This window comes from Pinus tabuliformis, chromosome 1_2, assembly GCF_031772625.1.
Source record: "Pinus tabuliformis cultivar Carrire ecotype Pingquan chromosome 1_2, CPIR1, whole genome shotgun sequence".
Lineage (NCBI taxonomy): Eukaryota > Viridiplantae > Streptophyta > Pinopsida > Pinales > Pinaceae > Pinus > Pinus tabuliformis.
The window spans coordinates 302,906,525-302,925,165 of NC_142298.1; the positions used below are offsets into that span (position 1 = coordinate 302,906,525).

General features: G+C 39.4%; 1 protein-coding gene across 4 annotated transcripts in view; it reads right to left on the reverse strand.

The window, feature by feature from the left end:
- Positions 1–9,163: 9,163 nt before the first annotated feature.
- The window catches only part of LOC149205553 (calcium-dependent protein kinase 28-like), a 325,482-nt gene continuing 316,004 nt past the window's right edge, over positions 9,164–18,641 (reverse strand). For all 4 annotated transcript variants that reach the window (XM_089395109.1, XM_089395108.1, XM_089395110.1 and 1 more), the window contains 2 exons: positions 10,069–10,242; positions 9,164–9,937 (listed from right to left, as the gene is read on the reverse strand). In XM_089395109.1, coding sequence (XP_089251235.1) covers positions 9,812–9,937; positions 10,069–10,242 — 300 coding nt within the window. In that variant the 3' untranslated portion in view covers positions 9,164–9,811. The remainder of the gene's footprint in view (positions 9,938–10,068; positions 10,243–18,641) is intronic.

Consider the following 18,641-nt stretch of genomic DNA (forward strand, 5'->3'; position numbering starts at 1 on the left):
GTGATCATCTGCAGGGGTGGCATATCATTCATCACCGAGCCTATGTCTAAGGATCTAGTCCCGAGGGAGGCATGTGTCACTCTTTTCTAAGGGCATGCGGTGAGGTAGGTTGAAGGAACCACATATACAAGGTGATCCATCATCAGTTTCCAAAGGGTGACTTGCTCATAAGGGGGAGACTCAGCAGTGGCATCATCAGTTGAAAACCACAGGTTGGCATCTGCAGGGTGGCATATCATTCATCACCGAGCCTATGTCTAAGGATCTAGTCCCGAGGGAGGCATGTGTCACTCTTTTCTAAGGGCTTATCGGGATTGAGCATGAGTAGAGGATAGCGGTTACAACTGAGGTAGTTTCCCAGTATGTGTCTGGGCTCCAGACCTTACATTGGCACATTATCGAGAGGGCAAATGGCAAACCCAGGGGAGATGGCTGGTAGGGACAGGAGGATCCACATACCCTGAGTCGATTATGAGTATCGGATACCCATCTTTTTGTTGCATTCAGGGGGTAGCTCTTTGGCACACGTGGCTTCTAGCGATCATCGATACTACACAGTGGTAGGCACAGGGCAGATTAACATGCATCAAATTAGCCCATGATATATGGAGCCTATATAGCGATCACATGCAAGGACTAGAGACGAGGGCTAAAGGGATTCCATTGGTTGACAGGGCTTTTCCACAGCAGGTCTGGCTTTGGGATGCAGGGATTCAGTTGATCCAGTGTTACTTGGGAGCATGAGCGAATCCGGGAGCGATTTTTAAAAAATATATATATATATATATATATATTTTAAATTTTTAAATTTTTGAATTTTTGATACATATATGTCAACAAAAACATGTAGAATGATGAATTAGATATAAAAAACATAAAAAAAACATAGATTGATCATTGAACCATATCACATCAATCATCTAGATTCTAGAATCTAGAAATTATAATCTTCATCAACCATGTCAACAAGTTAGTAAAATACATATTACAACTGCAACATAATGAGTCTCGTGAATCATGATTCATCAAATTCAATCTTAAAGTTTCAACTTCAAGCTTTCAAAATTGAAAATTCAATATATAACATTTATCATCATTGATCACCAAAGTTGTACTTGTAAGCTAAGTTTAACGGTTAACCACTACAAGAAGTAATATCTTAGATATTTCTAAGTCCTAACTTCTAATTGTTAACATGAAATGAAATGTTATAAAATGAAACATGAATAATGAAATGAAATGAAACAACTTTAGTCTTTCACAAAGCATCATATTCATAATTCACAATCATTACCAATGAGTTATAATTGCCAACTTCAAACTTCAAATTTTCATTGTCACAGTCATATATTGTTTACAAAAAATATCATTATGATATGAAAGAGTCAAGAGTCAAGAGTCAAGGACTCAAAACTCAACAGTTATGAAAAATAAAGTCTAGTAGAAACTAGAAGAGACAAGTAAACTGTAAATCTACATGTGGCCCTTGCCACGAGAGTCTCCAGGAGTATAAGCAGGTCGTGGTGGTCTTCTAGGAGTCTCCCGCACAGACCGACAACCAGAACTAGAACCTCCACATGAGGGTGTAGATGGAGGTGGCGACAGTAAAGGAACGAGACTCAGACCTCGAGCACTGCTACTGGATGGTGGAGGTGGAGGTGGCATGGCTGCTACAGCTGCAGCTGCTTCATCTTCATCCCTCATAAGTTCCTCTTCCAGTTCTTCAAGATGCACTATACCATCCTCCAAATTGTCATCCTTTGGGTGATTGTCCCAAATTCTATATGTAGGATCCTCATAAGCCCGATCACAGTAATGACTCATCAACCTCAAGTTGTAATGCACATAAACCAAGATTGCTGCTCGGTTTTCATTGAGTCTGTTTCTTTTCACATTGTGTATGAAGCTATAGGTGCTCCAACACCTCTCTGCAGAAGAAGTATTCACAACCTGTGATAGAACCTTTTTTTCCAATTTTGGCAAAAGTCCATGGCCGCCATATGTTTCCCACCATGTGAGAGCATCAAATCTGTCTCTGTCTTCCATTGCATGGAAGGTACCAAACAAACCAGTGCCACTGAAGTATCTGCCTATTTCTAGGTGCACAGCTACACATTCCTCCCTGTCAGGTGTCAACTTTTCCAATGCTTGCAAATATCCACTAATTACCTCTGCATCTAAATGGGGTTTGGTCCTAATCCCACCCCCTGGTGCAGGTTGGCCCAACCAAGATGTAGAGTAGTATTTTGGCGTAAGGATATACGCCAAGTAATGTAGTGCAAGATTAAGTTTATTCCACCGTACACACACAAAATCGTGAATCATTTTGTACAAGTCGGGATCTTTGTTATGAACAATATCTTTTATTTGCCCCAACATGGTATCCATTTACTCATACACCTCGCCAATCACTAGTTTGTCTGTATCTGCAAACCGAATCATGTGATAAATGGGCTTGGTGAAATCCAACACTTGCCTCACACTTGTCCAAAACTGACCATCAAGAGCGGCCTCCTTCACCAGTTCAAAACCTTGCATGTTAGCTACATTTGTAGCCCTTTCCTTTAATACCTGCCAATGTGGACTTGATACCATGCTAGCCAATGACTCTCTTACCTTCAAAAGGCGCCTGAAGGTGAGGTAATATCTACCAAATCTGGTCTTCGCAATCTTCAACGACTCCAATCTCGAGTGACTACAGAAAAGGCCATGTGTATTGCTATGATTTGTAATAAATTTTATCATTTGTTTGCCTTTCTTGTACAAATCACCAATCCATTGGTATTGTGCATTTTTGTTCTTGACAACATCATGCATCAGAAGGCTCAATGTGTGAACCAAACATCTAGACCAAAATATGTTGGGGTATTTATCCTCAATAATTGCTCCCGCTGCCTTACAATTAGGAGCATTATTAGTGATGACTTGGATGACATTGTATGGCCCAATACGGTCAATTGTTTCAAGTAATGCTTCTGCAATGTTGATGCCGGTCCTGAACTTGTCTAAGTAATCATGTGCAGTTAGAAAGATGGCACCACTAACAGACACAGCAAGAACACTTATCAATGGCTTGCCTTTTACACTTGTCCATCCATCAGATACAATGGACACCCCATGGTCAGTCCAAGAACTTGTCATTCTATTCAAAGAATGTGATATTTTTGCTTTTTCATGATCAAGTCCAACGGTTCTTGCCTTGTCATACCCAGGGCTCTTGTATCCTTTAGGGGCATCATTTATGGCAGAAACCATTTCGTGCCAATAAGGTGAGCGAAGAACATTGAATGGTATCCCACATGCATAGAGAAACATGTAAACCTTAGAATCCACATCATTCTTACACCCCTCATCAAGGAAATCTGATATGGTTCTACGCCTTAAACCTGATGACCCAGTGCCTCCATATCCACTGCCTTGGGAGGATGCTGAAGGAGTTCTTTGTGCTTGTGATTGTGAGCTTGGTTCAAAGAAACCCTTTGATTTTTTGATTTGTATTGGGCTTCCTCCTCTTCCCTTATGTATTTGGCTCTATCCGTTGCTAGACAAGTTTTGATTCCTATTTGTTTGTCTCCATCCCATGGCCTTTTCCCACATAGGTGTTTTCTGGCACGGGTGTATGAACCCGTGTAATCATTGTTGCAATGGGGGCAATGAAATTTAGTGGTTCCACCCCCTTTCCCTGCTTCAGGCCTGTTAACATATTTCCACAATGGGGTTTGGTATTGTTTAGTTTTTTGAGAGTCATGTTCACCCTCCTCCAGCGTCTCCTCACCGGGGTTTTCATCAAATCCACTTTCACCAGCTTCTTCATCCCCCTCTTCATTTTGGCCCCTCTGTTTCTTACTCTCCAGCACCATAATAACCATAAAAGGGACCAAGAAGAGGAAAATCCCAAGAAATATAGCCAGGTCCATGATGTTTGATATTTGTAGGCTTTTGAATCTGCAAATTAATTTAATTTATTTAGATTAATTAATTTAATAATTTTAATCTATTAATTTAATTTAAATTCATAATTTTTTTACTAAATATAGTTAATAAACTAAATTAAACTACCTAAATTACTACCTAACTAAATTAAACTAACTAAACTAACTAAATTACTAAGTTACTTACCTCTCTGCAGGCTTGCTCCTTGCTCCTCGCTCCTTTGCTCTTGCTCTCCTTGCTCTGGTTCTCATTCAAGTGATAATGAAATGTTTGTTTGCCCCATTGGGCTTTTAAAACATTTTTTTTTTAATTGGAAAAAAGTTTCGTGTCCGCGGCTTTTTTTCTGCCCGGATCGCTCCCGGCGTCAGGCGATTCGCTCCCGGAGCGAATTTTTAATGCTCAGGAGTGATCGGGAGCGTTCGCTCCTCGATCGCTCCCGAGCGTTAAAAATTCGCTTCAGGAGCGATGCTCCCGATGTCGCTCTCTAAATTGGCAGGGAGCGGAATTTTTTTTTATTGGGAGCGCACTCCCGACTCGCTCCCGCCCGGAGCGCGGATTGGGAACGGGAGCGAGGGGGGGGAGCGCTCCCCCACAACACTAAGTTGATCAATAGATCACTCGTGATGAGCAGAGTCGTGGCAAAGAGTGATATAGTTCGCTCTTGGGATGACACATGGGGGTTCACAAAGGGTTTCATCATATGGGGATGCAAACATTCTTTGTTGCTGCACAAGTTCAGAGTTAGATTTGGATGGGTACGCCTGGGTGCCATGGAGATGCCTAGGCAGGACGTGTCTCGCCTCTTTTAATATTCCACCATCGAGTTCCAGGAGAGGAGGATACTAATTGCACACGATGGGGAGTATGACATAGTCAGAGTAGCGCAGCGTCAGCATGGTGGAAACACTCTGGGACTAGCAGGGAACTGGGGCATCACAACTCTTCAGGAGCAGATCATACATATCTTCCATTGGGCTTTAGCGAGTCACTAATGGGGCAGGGGACTTCTGGTACTGTCACCGAGCAAGATAGTGAGTGAAGCGAGGGGAGCTTCATGTTGGACAAGATTGCCTGGAATCCTGGCACATTTGGGACCTTGGCACATTTTGCAGTGACATTGGGGAGCAACAGTTAGAGAGGTTGCTTGCTCAGGCATTGCTTGAGGACAAGTGATTTTTGATGCATTGGAAGAGCCTGCCAGATGAGGATGCCACCTGGGAGGGTGAGCACATTTTGGAGCACTCAACTTTGAGGTTGCTTGTGGGCAAGCAACATTTGGGAGGGGAGGACTGTCATGTCCCTTCTCAAACACATTTGTAATAGGGTGCTGCTACACAATTTAGCACAATTTTGGCTAAGGAAGAGAACCTATCATTTTTGGCTTAGGGACTTAGGAGGAAATTCGACTTTATTTGGTTGCTAGTGGAATGTGGGGGCCACCCACATGGGAGTTCGAATTGGCCCATTTGAATAGCTTGGAGGGAAAGTCGAATAGGTGGATGGAGGGGCCCACATGAGGCTAGGGAGGCCCAAGGAGTTATAAGGAGAGAGCAACTCTCATTTTGGATTCATTCATACATCTTGCAAACAAAATCACTTGACTGTTCACTCTGTTGTTTAGATGAGTCAATCGACTGTTTAGCCACGAATCTCTCAAGCGAGAGATTCAACCACTACTTTAGGGGACCATCAATGCCCGCCCTAGAGAGGCAGTTCTACAAGGATTTCAGGAGTTTCGGGGCAGTGACATAGCACCACCAACTAGCGCAGAGCAAGGAATGCATATTTTTAGGCAGCCAGGAAACCCACAGAGGGAGATTGAGGCAAGCATTGATCTGATTGTTTGTCCGGGAGTTAGGGAGAGAAGGTAGCAACATTAGACCAACGTTCTTGCTGGGTTTTACAACCAACTGAGCCAACATTCTAGTAATTTGAATTGCTAGGTTGGGGAACAACGCAGAGGCCACACAACAGATTTTCATGGTACTTGGGAGCAACTCAGTTGGGCCAAGAGATCATCCAGGGAGTCAGGGATTGGATAGCACAGGTGAAATCATTATTTTGGAGAAGTTTTCAGGTGGGATAACAGGCAGTTTTCAACAAGTCGAAATTGGCAACGAGAGTTGAGGTGAGGCTCCAAGGGGGCCGAAAATCAGAAGTCTAAACCTGCCAAAATCCTTTGTGTGTTTTTTTGGGTTTTTGACAAAGATTCCAAATATAAAGTTTCATAATTTTCTGAGCACCGAAGGTGGGGTGTTAAGCCATATCTTTGCAGCAGAGAATGTAGAATCAATGAGATTGAATAGTGCCTTTGGGGGTTGATTTTGAGAAGTCCAAATAGGGCCAAACCATTTCTAGTTTTTGTGGGTTTTGGCCAAGGAGTCTAGGGTTAATATCATATAAATTTCTGGGTAGTTTTAGTGCACCTTCAAGCTATTTGAAATTTAGTAGAACAATGGTTTCTAAGCAATGCAGTACAAATTGGTGCAACAATTAGGTAGCCTTCAGGTCAACCATTTTCCTACCTAGGTTTGGTCCTATCTAAAGCCATTCCACCATCTATTGTATTTGACTTGTAGAAATATAATAAAATGGCTCAAAAGTTCTCCATTTGCAACTTTTATATGGGTGTTTGTTGAATATTTCATTTTTGTAATTTGCCGCATGTGTTATTTGCTTGTTATCACTTGTATTCCTATTAAGGATCATTACAAATCCAAAGTCTCGTTTTTTCTATTTAAGCTTCTGCTCAATCTTGACAGTGTATCGGTACGCCGTGCCAAGCAAGGAAATGTCTAGGACCTCCATCTCATCTTGGATGTATCTATGTAGGTAGCCACAGTACTTGAGTACCAAATGTTTCTTAGAATCTTTGATACCGAACTTTGTGCAAAGGGTATGGAAAACATTGGTGAAGTCTGACACGTCTTGGTCCCTTTCCTGTCGCAGTGTGATCCACTTTATGTATTTATCCTCATAGCTCTTGACAAGGTAGTACTGCTCCTTGATGGCGTCCTGGAATGAATATCAAGTGGGTGTGACAGAAAATAGTGAGGGTGTATTTTCATCTTTCTTCTCACAGTAAGTTTCCCAACAGTGCTTGACGTCGGGGGCAGCTTTGAGAAAAACAAAAGTAATATTTTCCTAGCTAGAAAAATCATGAATAGAAAAATATCCTTCTAGCAGATTTAACCATTTATTTATAGTGTCCACATTTATCTGACCCTCAAATATGGAATGTCAAAGTTAACTTGTACCTTAAAAGATGTGGCGCTTCCAGAGTAGCACCTGGAAGTAGATGTGTCACCCTTGGGTAGCCGCCGAAAGATCTAGGCAAAGTTGTCCATCATCATGTTCCTTTGTCGCTCGAGGGCTTCTTTGAGCAAGATTTTGAAAGGATATCCTGCCCCCTCGTCTTTCTTTTCGTCCACCATGAGAGACTGTTGAGATTTGCGAGACCGATCTTGCAAAGGTTTGACTAGTTCAAGCCCTAACTCCTTATATCCCAACCTCATTGGGGACATGCAAAAAAAAAAACAGAAAAAAAAGCATACTGCTTTGATACCATTGATCTGAATTTAAACATGAACGCAATAAATTACAGATATAACCATAAATACAAAGATGCAACATAAATAACACTTCATTTCATTAATATCAAATACTAAAATATGCTTATAAACATAATGGAAATAAAACTAGCTCAGGCGATGGTGGTTTATCTTTGAGAAAAGATGTGGTGGTTACATGCCTCTGAACTATGTTACAATGAGTCTCAAAGACCTATTTATTATTGAAAAACATGAGAAAACCTTAAACAACCAAAACCCTAACCCCGGGAGATGTAACGCCAACAAGAGTTTGTGGGCCCTGTTGGGGTTAATTGGGCAGCCAACTTCCCAGAGTCATAACTTGGTCATATTATCTTCATTTGGCGCGTATGATACCTTGTTGGAAAGATCTCTCCGAGTACTATGGGTTTTTCCGCAAGCCCCTTCCTATGGCGATGGGCTTGCAACGGAACTCAAAAAAATGTCGTTTAGGGGGTCAAAACTACTCTGGAAGTTCAGGGCCCAAAAAACTGTTAAAAATAGTAAATGCTGGAAAAAACAAAAAAACAAAAGAAACTGACTGGAGGTCTAGGTGGCTGACTACTAATATCCACCTGTATCAAGTTCTAACATCATTGGATTTTATATGATGAAAATAAAAAGATAAAATATTACAATGTTTCTACTCAATTATGTGATGTATGAGGGTATGCAACTTTCATTGAATCAAAAGCATCAAGCCCTTTATGTATTTCAATGTTGGTGACATTGATTGTTGAATTCCTTTGTCATGGCCCCACTAAAAATGTAGCATTCATTGATTAGGCATGTTAAACTTTTTCCATCTTATTTGAATGCTTAAAGGGCAATATTGACGAGGAGATCCCAATATAGGCAATGATTTTGTTGTTATGTAGTTATTTGTTGTAACATGATTTTTTTTGATGTTATGTTGTTATTTGTTGTAACATGATTTTTTTTAAACTTTAGGGGCCATTTAGAGCCTCTTTGTTGGTGTATTTTGATTCAAAGACTCATTACACTTGGTGCTATTTTGGTATATGCACTCTTATTTGCTATATACATGAGAAACTTTGCATATTTGTGTAAAATAATTTGGATTCATATGGATGCACATTAATTACAAGTTCTTTTCAAAATTTGAATAATTTATGTATTATTTAGTTAACCAATCTTTGGTTCGATTCTCATAACATTGTTGAAAATGTTGTGATCATTTCTATCAAATAAACAAAGAGAAAATTCTTAGTTTTTATTATCATGATTCATCTCATCAAATACATTTATTTTTGTTTTGATATGATTTTGTATAATCCTATCACATCTTATAACTCAGATTTAGTATTGATATCTTATAACGGATGTTTAGCATCAATATATAATATACCACTTAAACATCTTATGCATCTAATATACCAATTTTATTTTTTATTTTGATATTCATATAGGAATTTGTTTATGTGATGTTCCTTCAAAAGTTAAAAAATTGAAAAGAAAAAATTCAATATTTTCCCATTATCACTGGCAATTTAAATTCCCAATTTCTAACCCCAACCATAAATTGCCAATAGGGATAAATCTCATTGATTCAGACACGCATGCTTGATGCAAATTTCTCTTAATGCGCATTATTTTCCCGATTTGGATGCCAACTTCGGTAGAAACAAGAACTCCATCTCATTTTATACTGTCCAGAGACCACCGCGACCAAGAAAAACGCGTTACTTATGATTTGTTGCGGAATGCAAAAACATCTATTTTTGAGATGCTGTAATTAAGAAAAAGAATGTGATGAGAAACAAACCCGTTAGTCGATCACTTTACAGGGGTCTCAAATTTGTGCGGACTGAGACATTTATCACTCACGCTTGATGCAAGTCTTTCTATTTAATACATATTATTTTCCCCGAGCTGGATGCCAACTTCGATAGAAATAAGAATCTCCATCTCATTTTATGCTAAACCATTCATAATTGAGCCTCGGAACCTAATCATGACAATTTGCACAACACTCTCGAACTCGATTGAAAATGAACGTTCGAATGTTGCACCTAAGAAACTCAGGTACATAAAAATGCTATTACAGAAGTCTTGGAACAGGTGGTTTCTAATTCACTGCATGAAGGATCTCATGCTTTTAAGCACTGGTAAAAAAGATGACGAGCAGCTGAAATCATTTGTACGATTGTGAATTATCATCAGCAACAGCTTTCTCCAATATGACTTCATGTGCTGTAAAGGTCATACTTTCGATGCAAGAGTCTGAAATTATCTCGAAATCGTAAGAATTGACATGCAAATTTTATTTACAAGATCCTTGTGGCAGACCCCAGCTTTAGTAGTTTCTGAAATTCAGGCAAATTTATTTTCCCATCCATGTCAATATCAGCCTCGTCCAAAAGAGTTTCAATGGATCCTTTAATTCCTGTATGCTGCAGTACACATCGCAAATGTGGAACACAGCCAATGTTAGTCGTTCAAATAACTTTCAAAAAGTGACAGAAGACACCTTTAGAAAGTGACAAAGTTGTTTTGAACCAAAAGATGTTTCTGATATTTATACCATCCTGAGTTCTTCAGCAGTGATGTACCCATCCTTATCAAAATCAAATTTGTCAAAAGCATCTCTTGAACGCATTTGCCATTTTACAGTGTCACCCTCTTCTAGCTGACGCACATGCAACGTAGCAGCTACAAATTCCTGAAAATCTACTAGCCCATCTCGATTGGTGTCCATCTATCAAACAAAACAAGCATTAGAGGCACAAGCACCAAAATGTTTTCTATGCAATGCTTCAATCTGATAATATCAATTCTTGAAACCTTTTCTGCAAAGAAAAACTACAAAATTTTTGGTGAGCGTGAACGATGCAAGACTGACAAAAGTTCATAAAACATATCAAACTCAACACAAAAATTTGAATTGAAGTCTGGAGATAGAATACATTGTTTGTAAATATTCCATCATCACAAATGTGCAGTAAGGGTTCTAGTTGCTAACCAAGAACTTCAATATCAAGTTTTCTTTAATTCAGCCAATAGTATACGTAACTAGAGATAAAAAACCTAACAGGCTCATTAACTAACAATTAAATTACATATTTTCTTTACCAACAACAATTAAAACCATTGATACGCTCTCAATTTTGAGAGATGGGCTCTATGACACTATACTAAACTAAAACTCAGCTCAAAAGTAGAATATAAATGCAGAAATTAGTATATCATGACCCCATTTCTACCTTCAAGAACCCCTATTAGCGTATATACATTTATTTATTTTTGACAGTAACAGTTAAAAATTGTATTAAAGAATGCTGTAGTGAAACTGTACAGCACAGGTTTACAAAAAATACATGTTCCTGGAAGACATGGCCTCGAATCGACATAGAACTATAACCCTATACAGTAGGCAGCCTATCAAATTCATTCTTGCTTTAAAATCTGCAGGTATGGTGCTTGATGAACTGAGATAGTACCAACACTATCCGAAAGTAAATTGTATAGTAAATTTCCTTTCCATTATTGAATAGAGTACTCAATGGCAAGTTTACAGTGCTTTATGGATTTCTTGCCAGCTACTTGGGTCCGTTCTTTGATGTTATCATGGACAAACTATCTATATCATGAATAGAACGGGCAACTTTTTCTTTTTCTGTGGAGTCCTGAGAAATTTGTCCTCCATAGTGGGTCTTACATTTTCCATAGATCTGTTCTCCCTTGTGCTGTGAGAGGGGGTATGGATAGATGAGACTTTTGAGTGTTTCTTTTGGAGTGGCTACCTTTTGGCTGAGCTCCTTTCTGCTTCACTCTCTATTTCTATCAGCTGGTGGTTCACCTGGGCACCATTCCACCATTCTGATCGGGTTTCCTTTTTCCAAGGCGTTAGACATGCTTTTCTTCCCCCAGGTCATGAACAGGTTTGCTATTAGGAAAACTGGTGATCGAGTGCCCAATCACCAAACAAGATTGGTAGTGGAAGTTGACATGTTCATAGGCAAGCTTCTGTTTCCATACATATTCACCTGTATCTACCAAGATATCTTTAGGAAGACCCCTGGAAAGATTCATTTCAACACAAATCCTTGCAAAGGTCACACGTTGTCTTTATATTGTTTCAGGGTTGCAATAATGAAATTTACAAATGCTTTTTTCAATCTTGGTCAATATCTCAAGATGCTAGAATTGCAAGAGATGGTTAGGGATCCTTACATGGAAGGTTAGGGATAGTTAAATAGTCCAATAAGGGGTCAAACATAGGGTCCCAGGCTTCATGCAAAGATTGACAGATGCCCAAATAATGTGTCCCTATTGGCCATTGCATCAAACTCAACAATGAAAAAACCCCATGCATACAGGTAGGTATAAGCCTCCTCCAATGCAAGGGCCTTCTAACTTCAAGAAACCCAACTGTACAAATCCATCAATCTAGGCCAGAAGCCAACAAATCAGAAAATAAGTACATGTTTCAGACAGAAAGCAGTCTGGCATTTGATGGACTTAGCCACAATGATAGTGGGAATGGTTGTATCCTTTTGCATGGAAATAAAAAGCTTAACAAAGCTGTGTAATCCTCAATATGAAACAACATCTGTAATAGATATGTTTCCCTCTGCAGAAATTGAAGGACTATGTGCAAAGGAGAAAGAAGCAAGTCCATTCAACCTTGAAGGCATCAACCCTTCACCAGGCAATCCAGGCCTAAGGGAGCTTGAATCAGTGGAATTCACAGCATGCACTTGCAGGGGCGGGATGGAGACAAGTCTGCAACGGCTAGAACATTAACTGATGACATGGAGAAGGGTAGTGGAGAGCGCATCCATTTCTGATTAGGATTTTACAATTCCTTAGTGGTGTATATTATGCTATGAATCTTTTCAAGTATTGAAAATTGGAAAGAAGAAATGGTTCTTGGAAACAGGTGCTGCAATGACCTAGAAAGTATTGGAGACTTGGCGTAGACTTTTAAGATACTGCAGGAAATAGGGTAAACACTACAAAATGATTCCAGAAAGGGGAAGAAAGCTTTTCAAGTAAAACCTATCATTATGTATTGAATTCATAATTCATTAGTGCATAAAAGCAGTAACACTATAAAAGAGAATTTGTAACTTGGATTTCAGTGAATAACGAGAAAGGCTTTTGGTTACCAAATTAAAATTTGAACTCATATTTAATGTTCATAATTCATAATACATGCATTTAAGGTTTTAGGAAACAAAACCATAAACATCAAATTTCCTAATTTCTCTGCGCTAAAACTAGTAATTTTTGCATCATAACTTACGCAACTTAGGAGACTGTCTTACACAATGGTTCATGGAGTTTTATGAGTTCAGAGCTTTACCATTCTACATAATTTGGGGTATATGGAGATCTAGGAACCTTGGATATTTGATCAAGAGATGCCAAATTCGAGGGGTACTTGTTTGAAGGTTGCTGCATATTTCTGGGTGATTGGCCCTACAAAAGCAAAGCTTTCTTGCTGTCTTTTTCAGTTGAAGGATGTTTGGGAAAAATGTCCAGTTGGATTATTTGATGGGGCATCATCTTTCAACACCTGAGGTACTGGGGCGGTCATAGCTTAGCAACCTGGAGAACTCTTCCATTTTTGCTGGTTCAGTGGAGTGGGATCTAACAATAGAGCAGAGCTATTAGCACTCTGGGGAGTATTATTCTGTGCCAAATGGTTAGCTATTGAGGATATTGACATCTTTGGAGACTCCAAATTGATCATTGACTGGGTTAATCTGAAATAGTCACTGGAGTCTCCAGTGTTGACAAACTGGATGAAGACGATTTGAAGGCTGATTAGTTCTTTCAAGAGAACTTCCTTCTCCCATATTTTCAGAGAGAGAAATCAATTGGCTGATGGTTTTTCAAAAGAGGGATGCTGCTCCACTCCAGGCTTGATCAACACTCTGTTTTGGAAAATGGCTCCCTCATTCGTTGTGGGTATATCACAATATGATGCTTTGATCGGTCAACTATCCATATGCTTCTGTAATTGTTTGTATAAGCCGAAGAACCATGAACTACAGATTCATATAGCTAATTTTATGCCTATAGTTACTTCTTGTATCAACTGAAGAACAATGATCTGTTGATCATATTGCAGAGATAGGAAAATTTGAAGAACAGGCAATGTATTTTTTATGGTAAAGCAAATATGTTATGTAACTATGATAGATAGAGATGCAAGTTTTGTATGGTGACAGCACACAGTAACAATTATTCCATAATTATAGAGTGACTGGAAGAGAAATTGTAGATCTAGACAAGATCGCATGAATTGTAACTTCTTTTGTTATCAATGAAAGCAAGTGTGTTTTTTCTTCTTGAAAAAAAACTTACGCAACTTGCATGACTGTAATTTTGGCATTATTATTAGCATTTTTGGTGATTCCAGACTTATTTTGGTTGAACTTTTCCTCTAGGAGGGAACTCCATTATACTTTTGCTGTAATAACCTCTTGTGGGCAAAAAAAATTAAAATCCAACTTTATATGGCAGCCTGCATATTTTTAAAATTTTGGATAGCCAATTACTATGTAGGCGTCACAACATTCATACTTGTCATTCTTTAGGCAACATCTTACATAATTAATGGATTTATAGAAGTCCCAATTTTCTATTGTATCCCTCTAATTAGGCTATATGGGTTCTGAATTTCCACATAAATATGGGATTTGTTGAAAATTGGCAGCTCGGGGATGAATTTCCTTAACTAAAAACTCATTTCTGACAATTTTGGAGTGACTTTCTAAAAATAAAAATTCATGTCTAGCATCAAGTATGACTTTCCAAAAATAGTAAATCACCTTGCATCAATTGGTAATCAAGTATAGTTGAAGGAAAATTACTTAACTCATCATTAATCAATCCTAATAGTTCAATCTTGACTTAATCATCAATATTATTATTATTAACCTTTATGATACTATGATATTATTATTAAAAGGAATTACAAGTCACCTTATCATCATCACCTCAATCACTTCGCACTTCTCCCCTTGATGATTCACATGGCATTACATAACTCTCTCTCTCTCTCTCTCTCTAATGATACATTACACTCTCTCTTATGCACTCATTAAAGACATGGCATATTCCCAAGCAATATTGGATGACCATAAAACTAATCGAGAATTATTATTGGAACTGAGAGAAATTCTTGTAAAGCCAATAATGATTATTGAAACATTGGATTCAACACCTCAAGATCTAGAAGCTATAGATGGCGCTGAATATGAGGAGATGAAGTGCGAGACCACTCTTCAGCCGGATTCGATTAGAGGCAATGAAGAAAGTGAAGCATGTAATCAGTACCAAAAACGTGTAGAATCTATAGATAATATTCAATCTAAGGACAATATTGAAATTTTCAACTTACCAACATTCAATGAATTGAATGTCATTATTGATCTTTTACTCCCCATTGATACCACTGTTTTAAGAATTGGCCGGCTCGAAACCGACTCGGCCGAGTTGGTCTGAGTCATGCCCTCACTGGGTCGACTCGGCCTTCGAACTGGTTCGGCCCGCCAGGTTATTACTGAGCCGGCCGAGTTGTCTAACAACTTGGCCGGCTCGGTGACAACATCCCGAAAATGCTAAAAACAACGTTTTTTTTTTAACTTGCTTTTTGGGGACCCCAAACCCATTTTTAATTTGCCTATAGGTTATTTGGGGTCCATTCCTCTCTCCTAAACCCTATAAAACCCACCCAACCCCTCTCATTTCCTCACAGCCATCTCATTGCATTTGAGTGAGAGTTTGTGAGGAGTTATGGAGTTTGTTTTTGGCGCAGCAGTGAGGAGTCTTGGGCAAGCATTGTAGCAGGAGTGAGGAACTTTTTGGGCAGCCATTTGGAGCAGCATTGAGGAGTTGGTTTCTTGGAGCAACCTTGAGGAGGCAGTTTGTACCTAGAGGTATTTTTTTCACTTGTAAAAATCTGTGTTTGCTTATTAATTTTTATGTGCAAATCTGGAAATTGAAAAGAGCGTTTTTTGTGAAATAAATGAACATTGAAGCAATGCTATTTTTTTTGTTTTCATTTTCAGAATTTTTGCTTTCATTTCCAAGTCAAAAAATGGCACCTAGAGTGAAAGATGTTGCTTGGGCATATGTTGAAATGGTTGATAGTCAAATGCATTGCAAATTTTGCCATAGAAAAATTAAGGAAGGTCCTAGGGGCATTAATAGGCTGAAACAACACTTGGCGGGGATTAAAGGCCAAATTACTCCATGTGAGTCAGATGAAATTGGGGAGATTAAGAAGGAATTGTTAGGAAACTTTGAGAAGTTTAAAGAAGAAAAGGCTAGGCAAAAAGAGTTAGAGGCTGAAATTGGGAGGAAGAGGAGTATACAAAAAATGTTGGCTACCAACCCCCATTTTGATTTTGAGGGTTCTTCCTCTATCCCTTGTATTGATGCATCCAACCCCTTCCTATATGTTCCTCCCTCTTGGGAGTCTATTCAAGAAAAGGGTAAGGGTAAAGTGAAAAAGAAGGGTGATATGAATATTGTTAAAACTGGAAACTAGGGTCAAACTCCATGTGGGTCATCTTATTAATGGCAACTGATATTTTTCTTGGGTCCCTCTCATCGAGAGGTGTAGGATTGATCTAAAAATTATCCAATTCCGATAAGTATTCATGGAGATATGAATTTATTTGTGTTATGGGACAATCTGTCAAGGTTAGCCAGCAACCAAATAAACCCCACTTGTGCTCAACGTTTTATAGTATAAATAGAGGTGGCTTTCAAGTCATTTCAACATACAATTGGGATCTCTTCCTCTCTACTTGTCTTTGGGTTTTAGTAGGAGGAGAGATCCTAAGGGATAACGCTGCCCTAATCTAGAGGGAGTGCTCTAGGCTCTACGCTACCCTAATGAAGAAGCCCTAGACGTAGGACGAAAGGGATATCTAGCACGGTGATGGAGGCCTAACAGGAGACTCTAACACTGCCCTATGGAGAAACCCTAACGCTGCCCTATGGAGAAGCCCTAACGTTGCCCTATGAAGAAGTAATAATACACAACCATGGAGGGTCTAAGGAGAGACCTTAATACACTATCAAAAAGGAAGCCCATACATTGTCCTAAGGGTGGTATGGATATACCCTAGCCATAGCAAGCCTAGAAGAGAACAATGTGGAGTTAGGAGGCTATTCCAGGAGGCCAAGGAGTTGTTGAAGAGGGCCGCAGTCCATATCTTGAGGTTGAGAGGCAGGAGGAATGCTTTGGGGTAGTTAGGTGAAGGAATATCCCTTAGAAGGGCTGCAACAGCTAAGGGACAACCTGTTGTAGCAAGCAGCAGTAGATAAGAGGAGGCCGAAGGGTGGAATAGGGGTTGGAACAATCGAGCATTGCAGCCAAGGTCTTCCTTCCCTCTTAGGAAGGTAGCCGCAGTTGTGGAGGGCTATTTTGGCCACATTTTGAAGGTTGTTAGGACTACTGTTAGAATGCCCTAACCAGTCATGCAATGCAGCAAATAGAGAAGCCTCAAAATAGTGATGATACATTGAAGCAACGTGATGATGGAAGCAGATGATGATACATTGAAGCAGCATGATGATGGAGGCAACAATGATGATGATACATTGAAGCAACATGATGATGTAAGCAGCAATGATGATGATATATCGCAACAGCATGTTGATGAATGCAGCAGCATGTTGGGTATAGTGATGAAGTGTATCGTAGCATAATGAGGGGCAACACAATGGTGAGGTGCAGCTGTATGATATAGCAAGTTCATGGTGCTGCAAGTATAGCACATTGGTACAACAACATGCAAGGGACAACAAACTAACATTGGGAGAGTTGCACCATGGTACTTAGTAGCAAGTACACCAAGCATGTAATGGTACAACAAGCATGCAAGGGACAACAAGCAAGCAATGGGACATCAAACATGGACAACATGGTTCAATCATGACACATGGGACAGTCGTACAACATTAGGTGCAGCAGTCATGAGGTCCAGCATTGTGATGATGGGTGCATCATGGTGCAGTGTAGTGAGGTACAACATGATGACAAGATGCAGCGCGATGATAGGTGAAGGAGTCACCTTGGAGAATTAGTTGAAGCAGCATGTCTTCAACTGATCTCATGTATCATCTTCTTAGAGATGATCTATGCTCTCATCTAGATAAGTCAAAGTGTTGACTTCAGTTGTAAATGTACTCTCTCTCTCTCTCTCTCTCTCTCTCTCTCTCGCTGTGTGCTGAACTATTGAAGAACATATAAGAAGAATTGATCAAGGGTTTCCCCACGTTGGGGTTTGTCCCTGGCTAGCGCCACATCTTGTGTCCTCTTGTCTTGGATTGTCTTCTGCGATTTATATTTATGTTCTATCTGCAGTTTACTTTAATGCTGATGTGATTGCTAATTTGGAAACAATTTTGAGCTAGCTGTGAAAATTGAAATAAATTGCTCTAGCATAGAACATACATAAAAATAACAAATATCAAAAGTTATTTCACTGTCACACCCTCCTCTCCATCAGATGCACATGGTCCTCAAGTTAGTAGAACTTTGCAGCCCACTTTAGATGACCATTGGAAGAAAGAATTGAGGGAGACTGCTTGTAATTACATATGTAGATGGTGGTATGACGTTGATATCCCCTTTAATGCTTCCCGTTCACCATATTATGAGCCAATGTTTGATGCCATACGTGTTGCTAGAAAAGGCTTCAAAGGCCCTACTATGCATGAGATAAGGGGGTATCGTTTGCAGAAGGAAATTGCCTCCATTAATGAGTATTTGAAATATTTTAAGGACTCATGGGCAAGAGTAGGATGTACCATCATGTTAGATGGATAGACTGATCAAAGGAACTGTACCATCATAAACTTTCTTATCTTCTGCCCGCAGGGAACCATGTTTCTAAAATCAATTGATGCATCTGATAAGGTACAAGATGGACAATTGTTGTTTCAGCTATTGGATGAGGTTGTTGAGGAGGTGGGGGTGGCTAATGTTGTTCAAGTCATCACAAATAATGCCTCTAACTATGTTCTTGCTGGTAAACTGTTAGAGGAAAAACACAAAACCATCTTTTGGACCCCATGTGTTGCACATTGCATAGACCTCATGCTTGAGGATATTGGCAAATTATATTG